This window comes from Engystomops pustulosus, chromosome 9, assembly GCF_040894005.1.
Source record: "Engystomops pustulosus chromosome 9, aEngPut4.maternal, whole genome shotgun sequence".
Classification (NCBI taxonomy): Eukaryota; Metazoa; Chordata; class Amphibia; order Anura; family Leptodactylidae; genus Engystomops; species Engystomops pustulosus.
Genome location: NC_092419.1, coordinates 24892320 through 24918790, shown reverse-complemented (window position 1 = coordinate 24918790; position 26471 = coordinate 24892320). Strand labels below are relative to the sequence as shown.

At 44.9% G+C, this 26471-nt stretch overlaps 1 protein-coding gene across 1 annotated transcript in view; it reads left to right on the top strand.

Annotated features, from left to right (window-relative positions):
- The first annotated feature begins 325 nt into the window (after positions 1-325).
- Positions 326-26471, top strand: part of SYTL4 (synaptotagmin like 4) — a 50910-nt gene continuing 24764 nt past the window's right edge. The window contains exons 1-2 of the mRNA XM_072123201.1: positions 326-481; positions 25344-25504. Coding sequence (XP_071979302.1) covers positions 25386-25504 — 119 coding nt within the window. The 5' untranslated portion in view covers positions 326-481; positions 25344-25385. The remainder of the gene's footprint in view (positions 482-25343; positions 25505-26471) is intronic.

Genomic DNA, 26471 nt, shown 5'->3' with positions numbered 1-26471 from the left:
TTTTGCATCCTTGTAAAACGCATCAGTTTCACATATCAGCTTTGTAAATGTTTTTTTTTCCCCCTGCGTTTTTTTTTTTGTGTCTCTGTTTTTGAGTTGCGTTTTTATTGCGATTACCGCACATTTTTTTAAAAACGCCAATTCAAGTAAACATACGAAAAACGTGTGCGTTTTCAATGTATTCGAAAACACAACACGTGTCACCAGCCATAATTGCTGTTTAACGTACGTAACCGCACGGAAACAACAAAAACAATACACAACCAACTAAAATGCTGCTTCCGTCATCGGTAATAGGACACTAAGTGGTTGGTGCAGTTCTTTGTTGCGAGGAATTGGAGCGCGGTCCCTTTAAGAGTCGCCTGCCTCTCCCTTAGTCCTGGCTGCAGCTGTTCCTGTGAAAGTTTCTGATCTCTCTGTCACTCTCCCTCTTCTGCAGTGTACACACAGGAACCTGGATCCCTTCCTCCACAGAGAGCAGGTAGGTCCCAGGACCCCTTTAATTGTTACAGAACATGTGTTATTGTGTTCCGGCAGGTGCCCGTCCCTGAGTGCTGCCACCTGTTTCCTGCTATAACCCTGCGTTGTTCTCGCTGCTCTATAGTGTTATGTTATGTGGATTGTCTCAGCTGTTACATTCTAGTTTTTTCATGATGTTTATGTTGCTGTTTGTATCAGTTTTAGATGATTCTAAACCTCCAAATCCAGTGCATTGGATTCGGACAGACCCTTTCATTATGTGGCTGTGATATGTAGCAGTGGCGACTCTGTATTAAGGACAAGTGGATGTGGAGTGGTTGATACATAGGCAGAGTTTATGTGCACTGGAGATTCAATGCTCATTAAAGGGGCAGATGTGTAAATGTCCTTCATCTTACTAGAGAAATACTACAGTTGTATGGGAAACAATGGACGGCATTCAGGTGCACGGAAAGATTTGCGTCCCTGTGATAGACTTCCTGGAACTCATAGTTTTCATAGTAATCACTCCTATCGGCTTGTGTGGCTCTATTATTACCTCCCCCCCCCCCCTTTAAATTCTCCAATTAGTGATTGTTGTAGTAGACAATGGATGGGGGTCTCCAAGTAAGAATCCCCACCCTCATCATGTCAATCATTGTCTTTTTATTGCTTGTCTTTATTTATAGAGCAGCCTTACTTCCCTGGTGCTGTACAATCAGTAAGGGGGTCACATACTTTACATTAAGACAAGAACAAATGCAAGTACAAATATAAAAACTACAGTGATCAGGGGACAAGTGGGAGGAGGACCCTGCCCCAAAGGGCTCGCAATCTATATGGTGGGTGGATGGAGACACGAGGTGAGGGAGCAGAACAGTTATTGTGTGTTGTAGATCCTAAACAATGGGATATCAGGTGAGGTTTAAGGTTTGGAAAGTGGGGGACAGTCTGACACATTTGTGTAGAGAGTTTCAGAGTATGGGGGATGCACAGTCCTGGAGTACGGTTCTAGATGCAGTTGCGAGAAGAGTGGATGGTAATAGAGGTCCTGTGAGGAGCGGAGATTACGAATGGGATGATATTGGTTGATGAGTTCAGAGATATATGGAGGGGACAGGGTACGGACAGGTAAGTCATGGTTAGTATTTTATCCTGAATTTGCTGTGCAATGGGAAGCCAGTGGAGAGACAGGCTGAGAGGAGAAGCCAGGAGATAGATGGATGAGCCGGGCAGCAGAGTTGAGGATGGATTGGAGGGACGTTGGAGAATTAGATTGGAGACCACAAAGAACAATATTGCAGGAGATGATGAGGGCTTGGACTGGTAATTTTGTAGACTCCGGGTTGATGAGGGTCGGATGTGAGAGATGTTCTTGAGATGGAGGCGGCAGGTTGTAGTAAGGGCCTGGATGTGAGATCAGAGGATCAGATAAATCCAAGGCAGCAAACTTTAGGGATCAGAGTGTGGAGCCATGAATTGTGATGGTTAGGTCTGGTGGGAGGGATGTATTAGGAGGAGGAAAGATTATTAGTTCAGTTTTGTCCATGTTGAGTTTTAGAAAACGGGAAGAGAAGGAGGATATGGCTGATAGACTCTCTGGGATTCTGGCTAGAAGAGAGGAGATATCTCGACCAGAAATATAGATCTGTGTGTCATCAGCTTGGGATTGGTACTGAAAGTCGTGAGATTTAATGAGATCTCCTCGATCAGAAGTGGAGATGGAGAAGAGTAGGGGTCCCAGGATAGACCTTTGAGGGACCCGTAAGAGAGGGGATAAAATGAGGTGGTGGTATGAGAGTGATAGACACTGAAAGTCTGGTTAGGGATCCAGGAAAGGTCCAGGTCAGTGATGCCAAGAGAACAAAGTGTCTGCAGAAGGAGAAGAGGTCAACAGTGTGAAAAGCGGAGGCCAGATCAAGAAGGAAATCTGTTTGTCGTATAGAAAGTTGGATGATAGTTCCAGATGGACCTGATGTTCCAGGAGTTTTGAAGCACATGGAAGTAGAGTTATAGGGCGATAGTTCCGCTGAGTAGATGGGTGCAGAGATGACTTCTTTGGGATGGGTGTGACAGTTACATGTTTAAAGGAAGATGGAATGAGACCTGTGAATAGTGAAAGTTTAAAAAGATGAGTTAGAGCTGAGCTAAGTACAGGAGGAGGTTGGGGATAAGATGTTACGGAATTGGGTCAAGGGGACAAGTAGTGATATGTGAGCCTGACAGCATGCATGAAACTTTCTCATCAGTGACGGTCAGGGTTGTAATGATGGAGGTCTCCCTTGCTCATTGACAGAAGGACCACTTTGCACGCATCTTTGGCGGGTTGCTCTATCCCCCAGTGGATCACAGTGACCCCCATAATCAAATTTTCAACAGAATCTGAAATCCATTGAACATTTGAAATCCAGTCAATATCACATTTCAACATTGTTGCAAACGATTTACACAACTTCATCAGTTTCTTTATTACTGTTCAGATATTTTTGTTTTATTGTGTGGTTTATGTGCAGCATTGGTTTTATAGATGGCGGGGAGAGATTCTGGTGTGTGGATGATTCAGTGTTTAAGGTTATATGTGTTTTTGGTATATTGTACATAATAGACAACGATAAAACATGAGTGCAGCCCTGTGTCAGGGGTATTAACCTGCAGGGCATACCGAACGCGAAAACATTCCCACCATCCCCAGGTTGTGAAGGAGCGTGTATGTACACTATATGAGGTCACACATTGTCCATTGTTATATCACATGAATTTATCCCCCATGATTGGCTGTTTTCAGCCTTTAAAGGGGTATTATCACGAAGACAAGATTCTCAAATATACTCAGGATAACAAAATAACACATTCTCTAATTGACTGTAACAAAAATATGGCATTTATACAGATATAATTTCAACCTGTCTCTATCAGTCCTGGTGTACACGATTTCAGTTGCCCCGAGATCTGACCGTAAATCTTCTGATTATGTTGGGAAGGGCAGATTTTTCTCATGAATAGCTTCTTCTGTCTGCACACTGCAGTGCTCTCTACCTCTAGCCCTTCCCTTTCCATTACAAAATGAGCTCAACCACAGGCACTTCCTGCCGGCAAGCAGCAGCGTGCAGACACTTACTCTACAAGCTACAGGCAAGATTTGGGGGAGGGAGGTACTCTACGTGTGTTATAGCTCAGATGTAGATATGAGCGAGTATACACGTCCGAACTTGATGCTCGTTCGAGTATTAGAGTACTCGAAATGGCTCGTTGCTCGGACGAGTATTTCGCCTGCTTGAGAACGAGCTTTCACTTAAAGAAACACAGTGAAGAACACAGTGAACACAGGATCATTTAAGGATCATTTAAGTGAAGAACACAGTGAAGAACACATTGCAGATGTTTCCGTACATCTGCCAACTTATCAGAAGACATGAGTACAGAAAGGTGTTCTTCACAATAGTATGTGAAGAACAATATGTGTGAAGAACACATTGCAGATGTTTAACACGGGTCATTCTCCTTTTTGAAGTTCCACGAATATTCCATTGAATAAAAAAATGAAGAAACAGGACTGACATCCTTATTTTTCAATAAAATGACATATTTTATTGGTCCCCATCGGAAAAAGTTCGACTCGAGTAATGAGCACTCGAGCATTTTAGTGCTCGCTCATCTCTACTCAGATGTCATTGTTATAGAGAGTGTCATTGTGTTATATGTATCTCATGGATCTCATCATCTCTGATTTCTCTTTCTATGTGTCAGATACTAGTGAATGTTCAGAAGCTAAAAAAAGTGTAGATAAACCTTGTACCCTGATAATATAAGCACAACGTCAGCACAGGTATCTCATAGCACAGAGGGATCATGAAGTGTCTGCTTAGAGAGTCCCCGCTCACACTCTGGATTCTTAGACTGACCACCACTGAAGACAAGGAGTAAACCATTCTTGCCCCATCTGTGATATTGCCATAACTCCTTATAGGAACAGTCACCACTGGAGGAGCAGGTGGACCAGCAATAACCACAGAATCAACTGCCAACACACTATTAACATCACCGGACTTAATCCCTGCATCAGACACACCAGTACAGCCAGGAAGACTTGGATGTTTTATGGCCTTGGGATCACTGGACACTGGGGCTTGAGCCAATTCCATAGCTTGGCCTGATAAGAGATTTCTCCAATCCCGAACTTACTTGTGCCCTCTGCCTCACTGGCATTAACCCCTGGCATTAAGCAGTTTCTTTGTGCGCCGCTGTCCGCTGGCCCCCGGATTGTATTTGAGTCTGTTAATGGCGGTCAGAAAATCTGACTTTTTTTCCGAGTAGCCCCCCCCCCCCCCCCCCCTCAAGGCCATGGTCTTCCATTTCTCCTCCTGAAGCTTCTTCAGGTCCTTTCCAGGTTCCTCGTATTCACGGAGGCTCTCTGTTTCCTGATTCCTGGGCAAGGAATTCTCCATAAGACTTCTCCAATCCTCCATGATCACCCAGCTTTCCAGCAGAGGCACCTAGCAGTTTAGGAAGAGCACTGGGGCTTATGTTACTTTCTTTGCTCTTCTGTCTACCGGAGATCTTGTGGCTTCCTTGAGTGTTCTGGGTGGGAGCCAAGGTCACATTTCTGCGTTCTTGACTTCGGATAGATCTTCTAACCTCTGAGTTTGGCCTGAAACTGGCTTCTCCTGCTCCGCCGGCCTGGTATGGGAGACAGTAGCCTGGGATTTTCCTGCTTCATTTACTTCCTAAACCCAATCCCTCCCTGGGAGCAGAAGACAGAGCTAAACTCCAGCTGACGTCTTTACCCGGGTAAGGCACTAGTTACAGCCGAACTACAGATGCTGTAACTTTATTCGGCGTTGCATTAAAATCTTCTAAGTGACATCCAGTAAAACGGCCAACACGTTTCAAACAGACCGTTCTTAATCATGGACACATTGCAAACACTCCAAATATTTTAAAAAAAGCCTACCCCCTTCAGCACAGATGGCACATGGGAAAATACAATGCACGGCAAGTAACAAATAACAGTATATTTCATATAACGTCAAAATAGAGATCCATTGACCTTGTCTGGTGTATTATTGTATGTATGTATGTATGTCCGCTAAAGGAATCTACACCGTCATGTTTACGATCACCAAATTTTGCACAGCTGCCCACTGTGACTCAGGGACTCGGTTTTGAATAGAATCTTTTTCCAAAATCCACTTATTAACCACCATATACAGGAGCCATTGTCTGCTGTTGATGCTGTGGCAGTTGTAAGCTGAGCCGTGACTGGCTGCTGTTCTGCCACAGGTCATTAATATGAGCTCTGAACTGTGACTGGTTACTATAGGCCAGTGATGGCGAACCTTATAGAGGCCGAGTGCCCAAACTACAACAAAGACCCGCTTATTTATTGCAAAGTGCCAACACAGAAATTGAATTTGTGATTTATACTTCCTTCTCTGTCACAGTTTTCATTGATACCAGCACCTGAGGACACCAATAAAGCAGAAATTAGAAGAAATTTGGATGATCATTGTAGTTTCCCTACAGGGTCCTATTGTCAGGGCCGGAGCAGGAGCTACAATGATAATCCAGATCTGTCCACACCTTCCTACCACTCCAGTAGTCCCAGGTAGAGCTGTCACTTTAAAATAGTTCTGTGCACAGCAAGTCCCAGGCTGTCTGTGACTGCAGGAAGATACCTGGAGTCCTCTCTAGTAATGGCCTGAGTGCCCACAGAAAGGGCTCCGAGTGCCACCTCTGGCACCAGTGCCATAGGTTAGCCATCACTGCTATAGGCAATGAGTATAAGGCGTTTATGTGTGAGGTAAGATGGAGAGAGACAGAGATAGGAGGAGATTTATCAGAAGCGTTTGAGGTAAAATTTTTCTAGTTGCTCAGAGAACAGCTGTAATTTTATAAACGGCTTTGAGAAAATGAGACTTGAGCTCTGGTTGGTTGCCACAGGAAACTAGAACAGTTCTGCTCTCAGATACTTCTGATAAATCTCCCCTATAGACAAAGTGACAGTCAGAGACATATACAGAGAAAACTAGAGACAGACCGAGACAGACAGTCTGAGGTAGAGACAGAGACAGTCAGAGAGAGAGAGAGAGAGACAAAATATTATTTGTTATTCTATTTTGTTATAACTAAGAGCAGTTATTTACTATCCCAGGCAACGCTGGGAGCTACAGCCAGTATATATATATATATTGGAAAAAGTTCAAGTCCGCACAGTAAAGTGACTCCTGAGAAGGAGGGGTGCAATGCCTCCAAGGATTTCGGCTTGATCCTGGTTTGTAGTCAACGAATGGAAAAAGACAGGCAGCACTCCAAGGTTCAAATCAAACGTGAGTGATTTTTATTGAAACGGGTAGCGACGTTTCGGTGTTGGACACCTTTTTCATATATAATATATGATACATGTACACAGTCTTTGATGAATACATTCTGTGCTATAAGCCATAACCCTATAGTAGGCCTGTGCTTCACATCCTGAGCTGTTTGGAGTGGTGCGGGAGCTCAGGAACACACAACCGCACCCTCTAGCAGTTCGGCCTAGAATGGGATGCACTCACTATTCTGCTGCTGGTAGAGTCCATATGTACATATGTCACTATAATATAGATTCCCCATGTTACCAGCATATTCTGTTAAAGGGCACCTACCACCACAAATCTACCTATAAAGGTAGATTGGGTGGTAGGTGGATCAATGGGACGTGAGGATAGCCCTTTTAAGGGCTAATCCTCACGTCCCTGCACTATTTTGATAACTTAAATTTGATATTTATTCAAATTTACTTATGCGGCTACCGGGGCGTGGAGTAGCCGCTTATGAGATTACACGAGGCGGCTACTCCACGCCCCGGTAGCCACTTTACCCCTCCTACTCACCCATCTTTGGCCCTCGTCCGGCGATCCTGCCGTCTGCGCATGCGCAGAAGAGCAGGCCCGCGCCTGTTTCGCAGTTGTGACCGACCAGGCGCGGGCCTGCTCTTCTGCGCATGCGCAGACGGCAGGATCGCCGGCCGAGGGCGCGCAGCTACGCGGAGCTGTGCGCCGAAGATGGGTGAGTAGGAGGGGTAAAGTGGCTACCGGGGCGTGGAGTAGCCGCCTCGTGTAATCTCATATGCGGCTACTCCACGCCCCGGTAGCCGCATAAGTACATTTGAATAAATATCAAATTAAAGTTATCAAAATAGTGCAGGGACGTGAGGATTAGCCCTTAAAAGGGCTATCCTCACGTCCCATTGATCCACCTACCACCCAATCTACCTTTATAGGTAGATTTGTGGTGGTAGGTTCCCTTTAAGGTACTAGGGGATCTTGGCTTGTACAGGTGGTCCCCTACTTAAGAACACCCAACATACAGACGACCCCTAGTTACAAACGGACCTCTGGATATTGTTAAATTACTGTACTTTATCCTTAGGCTACAATAAACAGCTATAATAGTTATTAAAGGTGCCTGCAATTAAGCTTTATTATTTATCCTGGTTCTAATGGCAATCTAACATTTGTAAAAATCTTATTGAAACAGAGACCAAAAAAATTCTTTCTGGGGTTACAATGATAAAATATACAGTTCCAACTTGCATACAAATTCAACTTGAGAACAAACCTACAGACCCTATCTTGTACGTAACCCGGGGACTGCCTGTAACTAGGATTTCCTTCCACTTGTCTTTGCCTCATCATATAAGCGGCTATAATACATTATGTACCTACTGTCGGTATTCCAATCGTGCACTTAAACAGATGTGAATATCTCCTGCCTGGTCCCTGTGACCCTGCTCCTGGCTGACATTCAGCTACTCATCCCGATGACTAAGCACAGAAGCATCTAAAACATCGGTAACAACAATAAAACCTCGTGTGCGGTGAAGCCTGGGGGTGGTGGAGGGCAGGGGACGCGTCTCCGAACCAAGACTCAGTCTGTGATTGGCGTTTCATTGGCTTCTATAGAAGATGTTCTAGCGGTGATTATGATCGTGTGGGGGTTTATGTGGCTTCATTTCCTTCTACCCAGTGACAACCCAGGGAGGTGACAGTAACTGAGGTCTGATGTGCACCTACCCAACAACTCCGTCCTTTCATATATTCTTGTGTAGTGCAATAATTGGGTTTTATACACTCTTACGCAATTCTAACCTCTTCCAAAATAAAAAGGGAAGAATACTGGAACAAAAATCCTAGTGACCACAATAATGTGGCCTATTTTTTAATTTGATGGATCCAATTATTGTCTTGAAGTCAAAAAGTATTGATGTCAAAGCCTACAACACACATATGACCGGCCTAAAACCCCTTGTCCAGCCACGGAGGGTGGAGCAGGGGGGGGGCATCGCTATGTCGAAAGATCCGAGTCAGTTCCCCCAGGATCTTTTGGCCAGAGCCCGGATCTCCCTGGGTCAGCAGGACATTTGTCCTGGGCATTTCTCTCCACTCTCATCAATATCTGTGTCCTCAGGACAGAGATGGTGATAAAGTGTACATCAGGCACTGCTTTCCCTTGCAGGACCTGTAGCCTCCAGGAGAATATTACGACCCGGAGGCTAGAGGACCTGTGATTACTGGGGCAACCGTGTGAGGACACTATAGGGGGCAACCGTGTGAGGACACTATAGGGGGCAACCGTGTGAGGACACTATAGGGGGCAACCGTGTGAGGACACTATTGGGGGCAAACCTATGAGCAAATTTACTGGGGGCAACGGTGTGAGGGGAGTAATTGGGGGGCATTTCCATGAGAGAAAAATTCCTCCCGCATGTATGTATGTATATAATGGAATACACATAAAGTTTAATCCTCTAAAACAACTACCGGTTCCCAGGAAACGGTAAAAATACATGAAAGTAACTTGGCCGAGCGCCCTGTGTGTAATGTTTGTTGGGTGTATATTTATTCAGTCTCTGCTGGAAATAATGTCATGGAGCTGCTATTGCCAGAGGTGCTGGGAGGCGTCCCTGCACTGTATGTCTTGGGTGTCTGACGTATTTTGGGCATAGGGAACTGTTCTTGACCTAGATTTCCTTTATTTACTGTATATAATTTAAGTTCCCTCCGGCATGACAAATAGTTATATTGAAAGGCAACTGCTAAGCTGTAGGTTAGAGATCTGCATATCTGGATCCTCCTCCATAATTACCATTCAAACATGTAGCTAGTGTCATGTATTGTCCCTGGAGAGACATGGAGAGTCCCTATATAATCAGACCTTTGTGTATGTTGTTAGTAGCAGCAGGACTGTGATATATGGATTTATATTCTAGGATTGTACCTTCTGCAAGTGCACTGAGGGGATTCGGTGCAGAGAGCACAACACTGTGAGGACCCACCCCCAGTGCACTTGCAGAAGCTACAGACCTGGAATAAAAATCCGTATTTCACAGTTCTGCTGTTACTAACACCATACACAAAGAAATCTCCAGGGTCAAACCTAACACTGCTGACAGATTCCCTTTGGATCGTCCAACTGGATAGATTGATAGAATTCATGGTCCATTTATTACTTGTCCATTGGACACTGTCCATGAAGGGTGAATGGTGCCCCCCCCCCCCCCCCCCCCCAGAATGTGCGCTCTTAAAAAAATAACTAAAATTATGATGGTTCCACAATGGAAATGGTAAGACTCCACCCAAATATTCACATTTTTGTATCTGGACCTAGTATTTTGAGAGTTTCTCAGTGGAGAAATTTTTAAAACCCCAAAATAGACTGAAAGACAAAAATAAACCCAAAGTAAATATTACTTAGAACAAACAGCGACTGCCTTTACTTTCTGTTTGTACTTCGCACTCACATCAGAAGGTGGAAGACTGTGGTGTCCTGCCATGAAATCCCATCATGGGAGCTGCACACTATGGATTATGTGGCTGATCCACCCTACCTGCAGGCCTCTGCCCTCCATATTGGGGGGCAGCTATTAAATATTAATTTGCATCTAAATAACAAGGCTTTATGGGTCTGCTTTCCAGCGCTGCCAGTAGTTAATGTATTCCTAATACTTAGGTTTCACATATACAGACGACCCCTAGTTATAGACGGACCCCTTTGGCCCCTGTTACCTCTGGTGACCTCTCTGGATTTTACTATAGTCCCTGACTGCAATGATCAGCTGTAAGGTGTCTGTAATGAAGCTTTATTGATAATCCTTGGTCCAATTACACCGCAAAATTTTGAAACTACAATTGTCACTTGGCCAAAAAACTTTTTTGTCTGGATCTTCTATGATAAAATATACAGTTTCGACTTGCGTACAAATTCAACTTAAGAACAAACCTATGAAATCTATCTTTTATGTAACCCAGGGACTGCTTGTAATCCATAAAGGCACCATATGGCTGCACATGGACTATAGTATAAAGGTAAAGGGACTGTGCCATCACCTTTAAGCCTTTGGTGCAGAAAATATTTTTATTAAATAAAAATATTCATCAGATTAAACCATGTAAGTTTCAGACTGAGTGCCCGGCCTTCAGATATGTCTCACTTGTGATCTGCATTCATTTCTTAGAGACACAGATGACCTTTTTCCTGCTGGGCTTTGTCCCTCAGTCATGGCCACCTGGTTAATCCTGATGACTTGTACCATCTGTACATTGGACTGGCTGTGGACACAGATCTGTTCCCTGCGAGGTCAAGAACTTGTCATGCAAATTAACCCACCCCAAAAAATAACTCATTAAAATCTATGATTGAAAAGCATTGCCCTTGTCCCTAAATGGTTCATTTCCAAGGCTGCAATCAGTTTATGAACTTATATGCAACTGCCCTGATGTGAATCCAATGATAGTATTGGGGTCCGGTACATGCAGATATATCACTGCAGTGCCCTGTCTCCTTATTCCTGATTGACAGGTCTCACTTCTACACATGTGTTGCCAGTAGGGATCATCTGCCAATATTCAACTAGACATATACAGCTCCCTTTACTTTTACCTTGAGGGGCAGTAGGAATTTGAACACAATCCCTTGTTGGAATGTTAGGAGAGATACAAAGACAGACAGGGGCTATGATTCAGCAATGCTACATCATAAACCACTCCCTCAGAAAGGGGGGGCTGAGGGAGACCATGTAAAGAGAAATAATCCTCATGCTGCCCTCATGAATTGTCTTCAGGGAGTCACATGGCTGGGTTAGCAGTGTCATTGTTTAAAGCAGTTCCCACCTCCATGACTGTATACTGCAGCTCCCTGCCTCCATGACTGTATACTGCAGCTCCCTGCCTCCATGACTGTATACTGCAGCTCCCCGCCTCCATGACTGTATACTGCAGCTCCCCGCCTCCATGACTGTATACTGCAGCTCCCCGCCTCCATGACTGTATACTGCAGCTCCCCGCCTCCATGACTGTATACTGCAGCTCCCTGCCTCCATGACTGTATACTGCAGCTCCCTGCCTCCATGACTGTATACTGCAGCTCCCTGCCTCCATGACTGTATACTGCAGCTCCCTGCCTCCATGACTGTATACTGCAGCTCCCTGCCTCCATGACTGTATACTGCAGCTCCCTGCCTCCATGACTGTATACTGCAGCTCCCTGCCTCCATGACTGTATACTGCAGCTCCCCGCCTCCATGACTGTATACTGCAGCTCCCCGCCTCCATGACTGGAACAGAGGACATTAATAAAAGGTTGTTTTTTTTTTTTTAGAAGAATAGTTGCTCAAATCCTATGCATAGAGGCATTGGTGGAATATGTATAAAGACTTGAAGGTTCTGGGGCTGGTTTGTGGAGGCTCCAGATGATTCTGGGGTCAGAGGTTGGTTCCAACAGCTTAGTTACCATCATGTAATTCTCTATTTTTCTTTTTTTTTTAAATCAGGTCTTTTTTATTAATAACGCCAACACATTTTCCGTTCACAACATTCCCTATTTTTCTTGATGTGGGATGGCCACTTCATTTTTTTTTTTATTGACCAGCACTATATAATCTGTCTGAGCCTAGGCTAAATGTCAATATAAAACTTTATAACCTGATAACAGATCTACAACCTCCAGAGACTTTGATATGAAGGAGAAAACATTTTGTGAGAATCCCAATGAAAGAGACAACTTGTTGTGATTCCTGTTTCTCCAGACATAGAGAGTATGAAAGAACATTATCTTTGTAGAGTACAGCACAGTGTGTATGGTAAAGGTTCACACTGTACGGCTCTGTACCAAGTAGCGTATCAATGTGTATGAGACCTTAAACCACTATTATACCTACATATGTTAAACATGCGATGAAACCTTGTCATGTTGGGGTTCACTGCACCCACCAGAGATCAGGTTTGCAGACCATGTATTGGCCCACATTTATTAAAGTGCACTAATTAAAATGCACTAAATAGAACATTGTTGGATCTTGCACATGTATTTATTAAGCATCTGCGCCAGTTCTGTGTTGCGGAACATTTTTTTATGTGCAGAATAAAAAAGTGCACATAAAGGGGCAAGTTAAAAAAAAAATGTGCACATAAAAGGGCAAGTTACTTCTTACTCTGAGTTTGCCCCACACTTATTACTGATGTGCACGACAATTCTGCAGCATGAACAGAGCATGAAAAAATGGTGGTCATTTCCCGAGCAATGCAGGGGGCGCCAGATTCATGAAGACCAGGCCCAGTATACAGTAATGATGTAGAAAACCTCATAATAACAATAAAGTCTAATAGGACTTTATAACAATGAACACTTGGTGGCAAATCGTAGACTCCAGATTCGCCTTTGGAGCACTGAGACGCGTTTAGGCTCCCCTGCGGATCCTCTAGTTGTCTGGTGGCTCAGCTTTTGGCTATGTGCATTTATTTAATTGTTATGATTTTACGGAATCCAGTGATTTCCTAAATATGTCTACCGTTTATTTCATAACCTGCAGTATTTAATATTAGCTTGTACCTGAGTAAGAAATATGAATCATCATGTGAAGTATGCGCTTCTCATACTGGTTTCTCCTCATTCCTCCGGTCCATCTACTTGGCCACGAGCATTGTCAACTATCATGAAGAGACATATGCAAAGCTACAAATAGGAAACTAAGCAAAAACGCAAAGCAGGAATCCACCCTGAGGCGCAAGAGGGTGGGGATCATGTTCAGGTGCCAATACAATTTGGGTCTCTAATAGACTTTCCAATATGTTAATATGGTGTCCAGATCTTCCCACATGGGCAGGGGTGACGTTGGATTTTTTCCACAAAGAACAAAAGCCACTGCTAGAGATGTACATTTTGTATTTAGTGACTTATCTGAAAGGTTTAGCTTGAAATTTGCCTCTTCCAACGTAGACAGAAACTATATGCTTGGCCAATCTACCCTAATGAGTCAGTTTAGGGACCCCTGAACCTGTAAAAAGAATGGCTTTACCAAAGTTACTTACTTGCCATAACTACCGTATATACTCGTGTATAAGCCGAGTTTTTCAGCACAAAAAATGTGCTGAAAAACGTCCCCTCGGCTTATACACGAGTCTATTTTTTTTTTTTTTAATTACCCACTTAAAAAAAATAAACTTAAATACTCACCCTCCGATGTCGGCGCGGCTCCCCGATGTCAGCGTGTCGCGTCATCTTTCTTCTCCGCGGCTCCTCTTCTCTCTTCTGTCATGGACGCGGCCGTGTTTTCTTCGTGGCCGCGCATACTATGACGTCAGCAGCGGCCGCGTCATAGTATGCGCCTGCTAGAAGAAAAAACATGGCCGCGCCCGCGAAAGAAGAGAAGCCGCGGAGAAGAAAGAAGACCGGGCGCGCTGACATCGGGGACATCGGGGAGCCGCGCTGACATCGGAGGGTGAGTATTTTAAGTTTATTTTTTTAAGGGCCGTGGGGGCAGGCTGGCTGTATACTACTAGGGGCTGGCTGTATACTACTAGGGGCTGCTAAATACTACATGGGGACTGGCAGGCTGTATTCTTCTGGGGGCTGGCAGGCTGTATACTACTGGGGGCTGGCAGACTGTATACTACTGGGGGCTGGCAGGCTGTATACTACTGGGGGCTGGCAGGCTGTATACTACTGGGGGCTGGCAGGCTGTATACTACTGGGGGCTGGCAGGCTGTATACTACTGGGGGCTGGCAGGCTGTATACTACTGGGGGCTGGCAGGCTGTATACTACTGGGGGCTGGCAGGCTGTATACTACTGGGGGCTGGCAGGCTGTATACTACTGGGGGGGTTTGACCAATGCATTTCCCACCCTCGGCTTATACTCGAGTCAGTAGTTTTTCACAGTTTTTGGTGGTAAAATTAGGGGTCTCGGCTTATAGGGGGGGCTTAGACTCGAGTATATATGGTATGTTCATGAATGATCCATCATTAATCTATAAAACTGAAAGGATAGTTGATTGTTTTGTGTATTTGCACCCAGAGGTTGCAGTTACGGCCACCGGACAATGTTATTTATATGGTAACACGTGAATGGTCCTAGAGATAAGCTTATTTTCTCGCACTTCTCTGGTCAGGTGGAGACAGCTAATCAGTTTTGCTGTGATAACACGTTGGTAACAGCTGTGTTATATCAAAACTATATTAGCCTCAGCCCAGTCTGCGTCACAATTTTATCTCTAACGTTATTGACACTATTATGGGGACGGGGGTTACTGAAGACAGATTTATGCTGTGTTCCCCGAGCAGATCCTTGGCTCCTCTCAGGACCTTCCTCATGTAGCTCCATATCATTGCAGTAACTTTTTTTTCGATCTATTTGACTTTTAACTAATATTATGTTAGTGATGAAATATTCTGGATATATTTACATATAGCAGTCGGGTATTATCTTCTTTGCAGGAATTTCTTTTTTGCTAAATTGTTGTTTACAAATTGTGGAAAAAGAACATCGGAGAAATTTTTCAGCAAACCTCAAGTCAGATGAGCAAGTCCTGAAGAAGAGGTACAACCACCTTGAAATGTGTTATACTAGAGACACATAGACTAAAAAGTTCTGGTGTTTGCACCTCTACTCAACCTCTATGAGAGGCAAAATGTGAAAACATTATTTGCAAATTATGATGGAAAATAAGCATAAGGTCACCTACAAACAAGCAAGATTTATGACTCTCGCAGACCTGTAACTTCTCCTCCTACAAGAGGTTCCACTGTCCTCCACTCCCTACCTGTAGTAATGGCTCCTCTGTCCTCCCCTCATTACCTGTAGTAATGGCTCCTCTGTCCTCCCCTCATTACCTGTAGTAATGGCTCCTCTGTCCTCCTCTCATTACCTGTAGTAATGGCTCCTGTGTCCTCCTCTCATTACCTGTAGTAATGGCTCCTGTGTCCTCCCCTCATTACCTGTAGTAATGGCTCCTGTGTCCTCCTCTCATTACTTGTAGTAATGGCTCCTCTGTCCTCCTCTCATTACCTGTAGTAATGGCTCCTCTGTCCTCCTCTCATTACCTGTAGTAATGGCTCCTATGTCCTCCACTCCCTACCTGTAGTAATGGCTCCTGTGTCCTCCTCTCATTACCTGTAGTACTGGCTCCTCTGTCCTCCTCTCATTACCTGTAGTAATGGCTCATGTGTCCCCTCATTACCTGTAGTAATGGCTCCTCTGTCCTCCACTCATTACCTGCAGTAATGGCTCCTCTGTCCTCCTCTCATTACCTGTAGTAATGGCTCCTGTATCCTCCTCTCATTACCTGTAGTAATGGCTCCTCTGTCCTCCCCTCATTACCTGTAGTAATGGCTCCTCTGTCCTCCTCTCATTACCTGTAGTAATGGCTCCTCTGTCCTCCTCTCATTACCTGTAGTAACGGCTCCTCCATCCTCCTCTCATTACCTGTAGTAATGGCTCCTCTGTCCTCCCCTCATTACCTGTAGTAATGGCTCCTGTGTCCTCCTCTCATTACCTGTAGTAATGGCTCCTCTGTCCTCCTCTCATTACCTGTAGTAATGGCTCCTCTGTCCTCCTCTCATTACCTGTAGTAATGGCTCCTCTGTCCTCCCCTCATTACCTGTAGTAATGGCTCCTCTGTCCTCCTCTCATTACCTGTAGTAATGGCTCCTCTGTCCTCCTCTCATTACCTGTAGTAATGGCTCCTGTGTCCTCCTCTCATTACCTGTAGTAATGGCTCCTCTGTCCTCCCCTCATTACCTGTAGTAATGGCTCCTCTCTCCTCCTCTCATTACCTGTAGTAATGGCTCCTGTGTCCTCCTCTCATTACCTGTAGTAATGGCTCCTCTGTCCTCCTCTCATTACCTGTAGTAATGGCTCCTGTGTCCTCCCCTCATTACCTGTAGTAATGGCTCCTGTATCCTCCTCTCATTACCTGTAGTAATGGCTCCTCTGTCCTCCTCTCATTACCTGTAGTAATGGCTCCTGTATCCTCCTCTCATTACCTGTAGTAATGGCTCCTCTGTCCTCCCCTCATTACCTGTAGTAATGGCTCCTCTGTCCTCCTCTCATTACCTGTAGTAATGGCTCCTGTGTCCTCCTCTCATTACCTGTAGTAATGGCTCCTCTGTCCTCCTCTCATTACCTGTAGTGATGGCTCCTGTGTCCTCATCTCATTACCTGTAGTAATGGCTCCTCTGTCCTCCTCTCATTACCTGTAGTGATGGCTCCTGTGTCCTCATCTCATTACCTGTAGTAATGGCTCCTCTGTCCTCCTCTCATTACCTGTAGTGATGGCTCCTGTGTCCTCATCTCATTACCTGTAGTAATGGCTCCTCTGTCCTCCCCTCATTACCTGTAGTAATGTCTCCTCTGTCCTCCTCTCATTACCTGTAGTAATGGCTCCTCTGTCCTCCTCTCATTACCTGTAGTAATGGCTCCTCTGTCCTCCCCTCATTACCTGTAGTAATGGCTCCTCTGTCCTCCTCTCATTACTTGTAGTAATGGCTCCTCTGTCCTCCTCTCATTACCTGTAGTAATGGCTCCTCTGTCCTCCCCTCATTACCTGTAGTAATGGCTCCTGTGTCCTCCTCTCATTACCTGTAGTAATGGCTCCTCTGTCCTCCACTCATTACCTGTAGTAATGGCTCCTGTGTCCTCCTATCATTACCTGTAGTAATGGCTCCTGTGTCCTCCTCTCATTACCTGTAGTAATGGCTCCTCTGTCCTCCCCTCATTACCTGTAGTAATGGCTCCTCTGTCCTCCTCTCATTACCTGTAGTAATGGCTCCTGTGTCCTCCCCTCATTACCTGTAGTAATGGCTCCTGTGTCCTCCTCTCATTACCTGTAGTAATGGCTCCTCTGTCCTCCTCTCATTACCTGTAGTAATGGCTCCTGTGTCCTCCTCTCATTACCTGTAGTAATGGCTCCTGTGTCCTCCTCTCATTACCTGTAGTAATGGCTCCTCTGTCCTCCACTCATTACCTGTAGTAAGGGCTTCTCTGTCCTCCAATCAGTACCTGTAGTAATGGCTCCTCTGTCCTCCACTCAGTACCTGTAGTAATGGCTCCTCTGTCCTCCCCTCATTACCTGTAGTAATGGCTCCTCTGTCCTCCTCTCATTACCTGTAGTAATGGCTCCTGTGTCCTCCTCTCATTACCTGTAGTAATGGCTCCTCTGTCCTCCCCTCATTACCTGTAGTAATGGCTCCTCTGTCCTCCCCTCATTACCTGTAGTAATGGCTCCTCTGTCCTCCCCTCATTACCTGTAGTAATGGCTCCTCTGTCCTCCCCTCATTACCTGTAGTAATGGCTCCTGTGTCCTCCTCTCATTACCTGTAGTAATGGCTCCTCTGTCCTCCTCTCATTATCTGTAGTAATGGCTCCTGTGTCCTCCTCTCATTACCTGTAGTAATGGATCCTCTGTCCTCCACTCATTACCTGTAGTAATGGCTCCTGTGTCCTCCTCTCATTACCTGTAGTAATGGCTCCTCTGTCCTCCTCTCATTACCTGTAGTAATGGCTCCTCTGTCCTCCCCTCATTATCTGTAGTAATGGCTCCTCTGTCCTCCTCTCATTACCTGTAGTAATGGCTCCTCTGTCCTCCTCTCATTACCTGTAGTAATGGCTCCTCTGTCCTCCTCTCATTATCTGTAGTAATGGCTCCTCTGTCCTCCTCTCATTACCTGTAGTAATGGCTCCTCTGTCCTCCCCTCATTACCTGTAGTAATGGCTCCTGTGTCCTCCTCTCATTACCTGTAGTAATGGCTCCTGTGTCCTCCCCTCATTACCTGTAGTAATGGCTCCTCTGTCCTCCCCTCATTACATGTAGTAATGGCTCCTCTGTCCTCCCCTTATTACCTGTAGTAATGGCTCCTGTGTCCTCCTCTCATTACCTGTAGTAATGGCTCCTGTCCTCCTCTCATTACCTGTAGTAATGGCTCCTGTGTCCTCCTCTCATTACCTGTAGTAATGGCTCCTGTGTCCTCCCCTCATTACCTGTAGTAATGGCTCCTGTGTCCTCCTCTCATTGCCTGTAGTAATGGCTCCTCTGTCCTCCCCTCATTACATGTAGTAATGGCTCCTGTGTCCTCCTCTCATTACCTGTAGTAATGGCTCCTGTGTCCTCCCCTCATTACCTGTAGTAATGGCCCCTGTGTCCTCCTCTCATTACCTGTAGTAATGGCTCCTGTGTCCTCCTCTCATTACCTGTAGTAATGGCTCCTCTGTCCTCCTCTCATTACCTGTAGTAATGGCTCCTCTGTCCTCCCCTCACTACCTGTAGTAATGGCTCCTCTGTCCTCCACTCATTACCTGTAGTAATGGCTCCTGTGTCCTCCTCTCATTACCTGTAGTAATGGCTCCTGTGTCCTCCTCTCATTACCTGTAGTAATGGCTCCTCTGTCCTCCTCTCATTACCTGTAGTAATGGCTCCTCTGTCCTCCACTCATTACCTGTAGTAATGGCTCCTGTGTCCTCCTCTCATTACCTGTAATAATGGCTCCTGTGTCCTCCTCTCATTACCTGTAGTAATGGCTCCTCTCTCCTCCTCTCATTACCTGTAGTAATGGCTCCTCTGTCCTCCTCTCATTACCTGTAGTAATGGCTCCTGTGTCCTCCTCTCATTACCTGTAGTAATGGCTCCTGTGTCCTCCCCTCATTACCTGTAGTAATGGCTCCTGTGTCCTCCAATCATTTGTAGTAATGGCTCCTCTGTCCTCCTCTCATTACCTGTAGTAATGGCTCCTCTGTCCTCCTCTCATTACCTGTAGTAATGGCTCCTCTCTCCTCCTCTCATTACCGGTAGTAATGGCTCCTGTGTCCTCCTCTCATTACCTGTAGTAATGGCTCCTGTGTCCTCCTCTCATTACCTGTAGTAATGGCTCCTGTGTCCTCCCCTCATTACCTGTAGTAATGGCTCCTGTGTCCTCCCCTCATTACCTGTAGTAATGGCTCCTGTGTCCTCCAATCATTACCTGTAGTAATGGCTCCTCTGTCCTCCTCTCATTACCTGTAGTAATGGCTCCTCTGTCCTCCTCTCATTACCTGTAGTAATGGCTCCTCTGTCCTCCTCTCATTACCTGTAGTAATGGATCCTGTGTCCTCCTCTCATTACCTGTAGTAATGGCTCCTCTGTCCTCCTCTCATTACCTGTAGTAATGGCTCCTCTGTCCTCCTCTCATTACCTGTAGTAATGGCTCCTCTGTCCTCCTCTCATTACCTGTAGTAATGGCTCCTCTGTCCTCCTCTCATTACCTGTAGTAATGGCTCCTCTGTCCTCCTCTCATTACCTGTAGTAATGGCTCCTCTGTCCTCCTCTCATTACCTGTAGTAATGGCTCCTCTGTCCTCCTCTCATTAGCTGTAGTAATGGCTCCTGTGTCCTCCTATCATTACCTGTAGTAATGGCTCCTGTCCTCCTCTCATTACCTGTAGTAATGGCTCCTGTCCTCCCCTCATTACCTGTAGTAATGGCTCCTCTGTCCTCCTCTCATTACCTGTAGTAATGGCTCCTGTGTCCTCCTCTCATTACCTGTAGTAATGTCTCCTCTGTCCTCCCCTCATTTCCTGTAGTAATGGCTCCTCTGTCCTCCAATCATTTGTAGTAATGGCTCCTCTGTCCTCCTCTCATTACCTGTAGTAATGGCTCCTCTGTCCTCCTCTCATTACCTGTAGTAATGGCTTCTCTGTCCTCCTCTCATTACCTGTAGTAATGGCTCCTCTCTCCTCCTCTCATTACCTGTAGTAATGGCTCCTCTCTCCTCCTCTCATTACCTGTAGTAATGGCTCCTCTCTCCTCCTCTCATTACCTGTAGTAATGGCTCCTCTGTCCTCCTCTCATTACCTGTAGTAATGGCTCCTCTGTCCTCCTCTCATTACCTGTAGTAATGGCTCCTCTGTCCTCCTCTCATTACCTGTAGTAATGGCTCCTCTGTCCTCCTCTCATTACCTGTAGTAATGGCTCCTGTGTCCTCCTCTCATTACCTGTAGTAATGGCTCCTCTGTCCTCCTCTCATTACCTGTAGTAATGGCTCCTCTGTCCTCCTCTCATTACCTGTAGTAATGGCTCCTGTGTCCTCCTCTCATTACCTGTAGTAATGGCTCCTGTGTCCTCCCCTCATTACCTGTAGTAATGGCTCCTGTGTCCTCCTCTCATTACTTGTAGTAATGGCTCCTCTGTCCTCCTCTCATTACCTGTAGTAATGGCTCCTCTGCCCTCCTCTCATTACCTGTAGTAATGGCTCCTCTGTCCTCCCCTCATTACCTGTAGTAATGGCTCTTCTGTCCTCCTCTCATTACCTGTAGTAATGGCTCCTGTGTCCTCCTCTCATTACTTGTAGTAATGGCTCCTGTTTCCTCCTCTCATTACCTGTAGTAATGGCTCCTCTGTACTCCTCTCATTACCTGTAGTAATGGCTCCTGTGTCCTCCTCTCATTACCTGTAGTAATGGCTCCTCTGTCCTCCTCTCATTACCTGTAGTAATGGCTCCTGTTTCCTCCTCTCATTACCTGTAGTAATGGCTCCTCTGTCCTCCTCTCATTACCTGTAGTAATGGCTCCTGTTTCCTCCTCTCATTACCTGTAGTAACGGCTCCTCCATCCTCCTCTCAGGACCTTGTGACCTGTGGGAGCAATAATTAGACAATGGAAACATACCGGACCCCGATATTCTCCTTCCATCATGGGCTTTCACGAGATCTCACCCCGTGGGGTTACCACACAGAGACCTCGTGACCTCCAGAATCCCTGGAACCACACGGGACCTAGTGACTGACCCGCAGAAATCCCAGAACCACATGAGGAAATGAAGGTCCCCATGTGAAACCACAAAACATCACTCCTCTAGAGGAGATCTGCCTGGAGGAATGGCCCACATACCAGCAGCAGTGTGTACCTACCTTGTGAGGACTTACAGATAACGTCTGACCTCTGTCACTGCCATCAAAGGATATGAACTTTAGTTATTGACCAAATACTTATTTTCTACCATAATTTGCAAATAAATACTTTTATAAGATGGAGAACACAATCGGTGGCGGACTCAATACTTTCTTTCCCCACTGTAGATGCTCCCCACACGTTTTCCCGACGTGTTACCCGAATATTTCCGATCTGAGCCGATTTTTCCCTGTATTGGCCCGGGATTTTGGCGCACGCGATCGGATTGTGGCGCATTGGCGCTGACATGCATGCGACGGAAATCGGGGGCGTGGCCGAACGAAAACCCGACGGATTCGGAAAAACCACCGCATTTAAAAAAAAAGTGTCGCGGGACTCGCACTTACCTGCACCAGGAATAGGCCGGTGAACTTCAGTGCATTCCGGCGGGCCTCGGGGAACTTCAGCACAGCAGCACCACCTGGTGGAAGTCGGAGGAACTACCTTAGTGAATCGCCTTAAGACCCGAATCCACTGCAGAGAACGCGCCTCTGGATCGAGAATGGGCCGGGTAAGTAAATCTGCCCCAATGTGTGTATATGTGTATATGAGTGAAGAACTGTATATCTAGACATAAGTCTGTGTGTATGTGTGTATATATATATATATATATGTGTGTGTGTGATTGTAACTTGCATGAGTATACAAGTATGTATATTAAGTGGGAAGGGGGCCCCATTCAGTATCCTGCTATAGGGTCAAGTTTTAGTTACGCCCCTGTATACACCCTTAAGAGACTTTCCATGGAATGTGGAGGCCGCTCTGATATTTTTGCCTCTGCTGAAACGAGTGTCTGCACGAGATGTGACTACACCCGTCCAGTGTCAATAAAGCTTTGTTACTATAGCAAAACAAAGCAAAACAGGAAAAGTTTTAGGTTTAGTTTTGTGTCCAGGGATTGCAGCTTCAGTTTCATCAATGCTGTTAGGTTTTTAGTTTTTTATTAGGTCTGACCCGCTCTGAGGACTGGGGGATTATTTACAGGGGTTAAAGTCACTGAAAATGGTGCAAAGTGAAAACTTTTTGTGCTATTCGATTTTATGGAGCTCATTTTTTAAGCTTATCATTTTATGGAGCTCCCCTTTAATAACTTTAAAGCAGTTTCTAAGTTTCCTAAAAAAAAAAAAGGATCCAGAGAGCTGTTGAAGCTTTCTGGATCCTTTACTTTAGTCCCAGGCTGCAATGATCAGCTGTAAAGTGTCTGTAATGAAGCTTTATTGCTAAACGTTGGTCCCATTACAGCAAAAAATTTGGAAATTGTCAATTTTCACTGGGGCAAAAAAACATTTGGTCTGATGTTACAATTATAAAATATACAGTTTTGACTTGTATACAAATTCAACTTAAGAATAAACCTAAGGAACCTATCTTGTATGTAACCTAGGGAATGCCAGTACACCAAAACAATGGATTCTTCCAAACGGCTACAAACTATCACCACTAGAGCGATTTCAGTCCATGACCAATGCCCCAGTTACGGATGCGAACACCACCGAAATTACACACAAGATGCAAAGGACACTCTTTGTATTCAAACCCAATGAAGCAACAGTCTGCAACCTCACAATCCAATCTGTCTCAATCCTTTCAAGTTTACGGAAAATATTTCCTCCACGTGATCCACATTTAATTATATCGAAACCTCAAACGCCTCCATCCTGCCATCTGTTGTCATGGAGCTCATGGAAAGGTCTCAGAACACTTTTTTTTATTTTGAGAAAGCCTCACAATCTTCTGGCGAGATTTTCGTCACAGCTCAGACATCCTTGAGATGTTCTTGGATCCTGACCCAAAGTTCTCTAGTTGTCATTCTAATATTTTTGAATCCACACGGACACATCAATTGATAAACCACTCCGGATGTGCTACAATTTATAAAATGGAGAATTTTAAATGTTTGATGAATCACAAAAAGTATCGGTCTTGACCATCAATTTACTGATCAAGCAATATCCACAAGTCAAGGAACTCCATTTTGGTCCTCTTGATCCAAAGATGTAGTTCTATGGATATTGTGGTGTATAATGACTCCTAACCAGCATATCCCCGATAGACTTCTTTTAGCCACCAATTGTGACCTAGATGCCAAACATTTACAGAAATCCGGGTCAGACAATAAAATTGGTCAAAATCGTTTCATTACCATCTCAATCTTTTTCCATTGGATGTTATAGGGTGTAATTATCCTCACCTGATTATCGGAAGATTTTTGGGGTTTAGGGGTTAGGCGGCAATCGTGGTCTTCTGCTTTGGTCTTCTGCTTTGCCTTCTCAATATCCATGGAGTATTATGATGAAGCATAATCCTTGAAACAACGATTTAAGTAAAGTTACGCTCCATATCACAAATTCTGTGGGCACCTAAAAATTGCCCTGTTGGGATGAAACGGATAATATGAGAGGGATCCGAGGATGATGAATCTAAAAGAGGATTCACCGAGGTCTGTTTACAAAATGCCACAGTATTTAGGAGTCCACAATCTCCTACCCAAATCTCAATGTCCAAGAAATCCATCTTTGTCTGGCTTTCCTCCAAACCATCTTCGGGTGGTTTGAGAAGCAGCTTAAAACTGTGGGCTTTGATATGGATGTGTATTTGGATCCACTATGACTTGCCTCAACTGTGGAAGCAGAGGTTGGGAAGGGAAAGAGCTCTTATCAGGATGGTAACTGTAACACCTTACCAGCACCCGACAGACCTATCGGTCTCCAACATACCGGATGTTTGGTGTGTAAAAGCAACAAACACTTGTGATTGGTGATGGCACAGATTGTAGAACTTCCCTCCAATCCATCCTAAACTCTGGTTTACATGTCCACACCCTGTCCCCTCCATATATTTCTGACCTCATCAGCCAATACCGTCCCACACGTAATCTATGATCCTCACAGGACCTTCAGCTTCACTCTATTACCATCTGCTCTTCTCACAACCGTATGTATCCAGGACTTCTCCCATGCTTCCCCCATATTCTGGAACTCTCTACCACAATGGGGCAGATTTATCAAGTGTCTGAAAGTCAGAATATTTCCAATTGCCTGTGGCAACCAATCACAGCTCCCCTTTAAAATATTCATGAGCTCTGGTAAAATGAAAGCTGAGCTGTGATTGGTTGCCATGGGCAACTAGAAATATTCTGACCTTCAGACACTTGATAAATCTGCCCCAATGTGTCAGGCTGTCCCCCAATTTCCAACCCTTCAAACATAACCATAAATTTGGTATCACTGTGGATACATGAAATGGAATATAAAATGGGGCCACTAGGAAGTATAACTTGTTAAGCAAAAAACCAGCCCTCGTATGTCTCTGTAAATGGAAAAATTGGGGGTTTTGAGAGGAGGGGTGCAAAAAACTGAAAGAAGGGCATTGGCAGCAAGGGGTTAATGTATTCTATATACTACTAGAATTTTCCTATGTGGAAGAATAACCTAATGGGTAGCTATAGGGACCTGAGTGGAAGCTCATCCTCTTCACCTCCTCTACATCGTAATCCCTATCAGCTGGACAAGGTCATGACTGATATAGCCAGAGAGATCAATTCTATGGATTCTAATACAAAGATGAGAATTTTGTATAACGGTGATGCAGAATCTTTAATCATTTACCTCACCTACATTGCCTTTATGTTAATCTCCTCCTTCTATTGTCCAGGTGCCGTGACCGGGGAATTGGCTGCACCATATAGAGGCGACCATGACCCAAAATCCAGAAATGGTAAATCTGTCCTACCTGTCGGAGACTGAAAAGGATTTCATCCTGCAAGTCCTACAGAGAGATGAAGAGCTGCGGAAAGCGGAGGATCGGCGGATCAGGTGAGGGAGGAGTAAGACGGCGTTCACATTTATACTGCAGCAGGTTACTGCAGCATACCATGGTTATTATCCAGAAAGTATTTCCATTGTGCTCTATATTTATATTTTCAGCTTCTTTCGGAAAATTTAGTAGATGCCACTTTACTTATTCTATTGTTGTTGGAATTTTCTCAGTAGTCCTCGCTACTGTCAAATGGGAGGGGCCAGTATGTCCGTTTTAGCCCAGGACTAGCCACCTAAAAACAGAGTGCCTAATTAGCATGTTACATGCTAAAATATATGCTATAATTGTTAAATGCCAATTATACTGTCTGCTCTGTGGTCCTGAGCTGGAGCAGACAACTTGGCTCCACCCATCTGACAGTAGAGACCCAAAATTACTGACACTGATGAAAATTCCAAACGTGTCAGAATTTGTAGAGTAAAGCCTACGAAATGATTCAAAGAGTTTGGTTTGGTGGAGGCCCTCAACGGATAAATTCACTGATTTTGGTGGGTTTAGACTAATATGCAATGGCCCCCTCATAAACCTCTAATGAAAGATGTGGGGGAAGATGAGGTTCTTGTAAATTGGCATAAACCTCATTTCATTTGTTTATAGGGTCATAAGACAAGACAGACTTGCTCTACAGAGGAGACAGGGTTTTTTTTTCTATGAGAACTGTAAATCTGTGGAATAGCCGAGCTCAGGCGCTGCTCACAGCAGGGACAGCAGAGAGCTTCAAGAAGGGTCTAGATGGCTTTTTACACCTAAATAACATGGATAGCTATGTTCTATATAATTGGTTCCACTAAATCCAATCCCTTGCCTTCCTTGGTTGAACTTGACATGTGTCTTTTTTCAACCGTATAAACTATGATTCTATGTACCAACCATAGACAGTTGTTATTGTGCTGTTTCTGCTTCTCCCCCTTCACCACTAGGGGTGCCGTCTGCCTATAGAACAAAAAACGGCATGCTCACTGT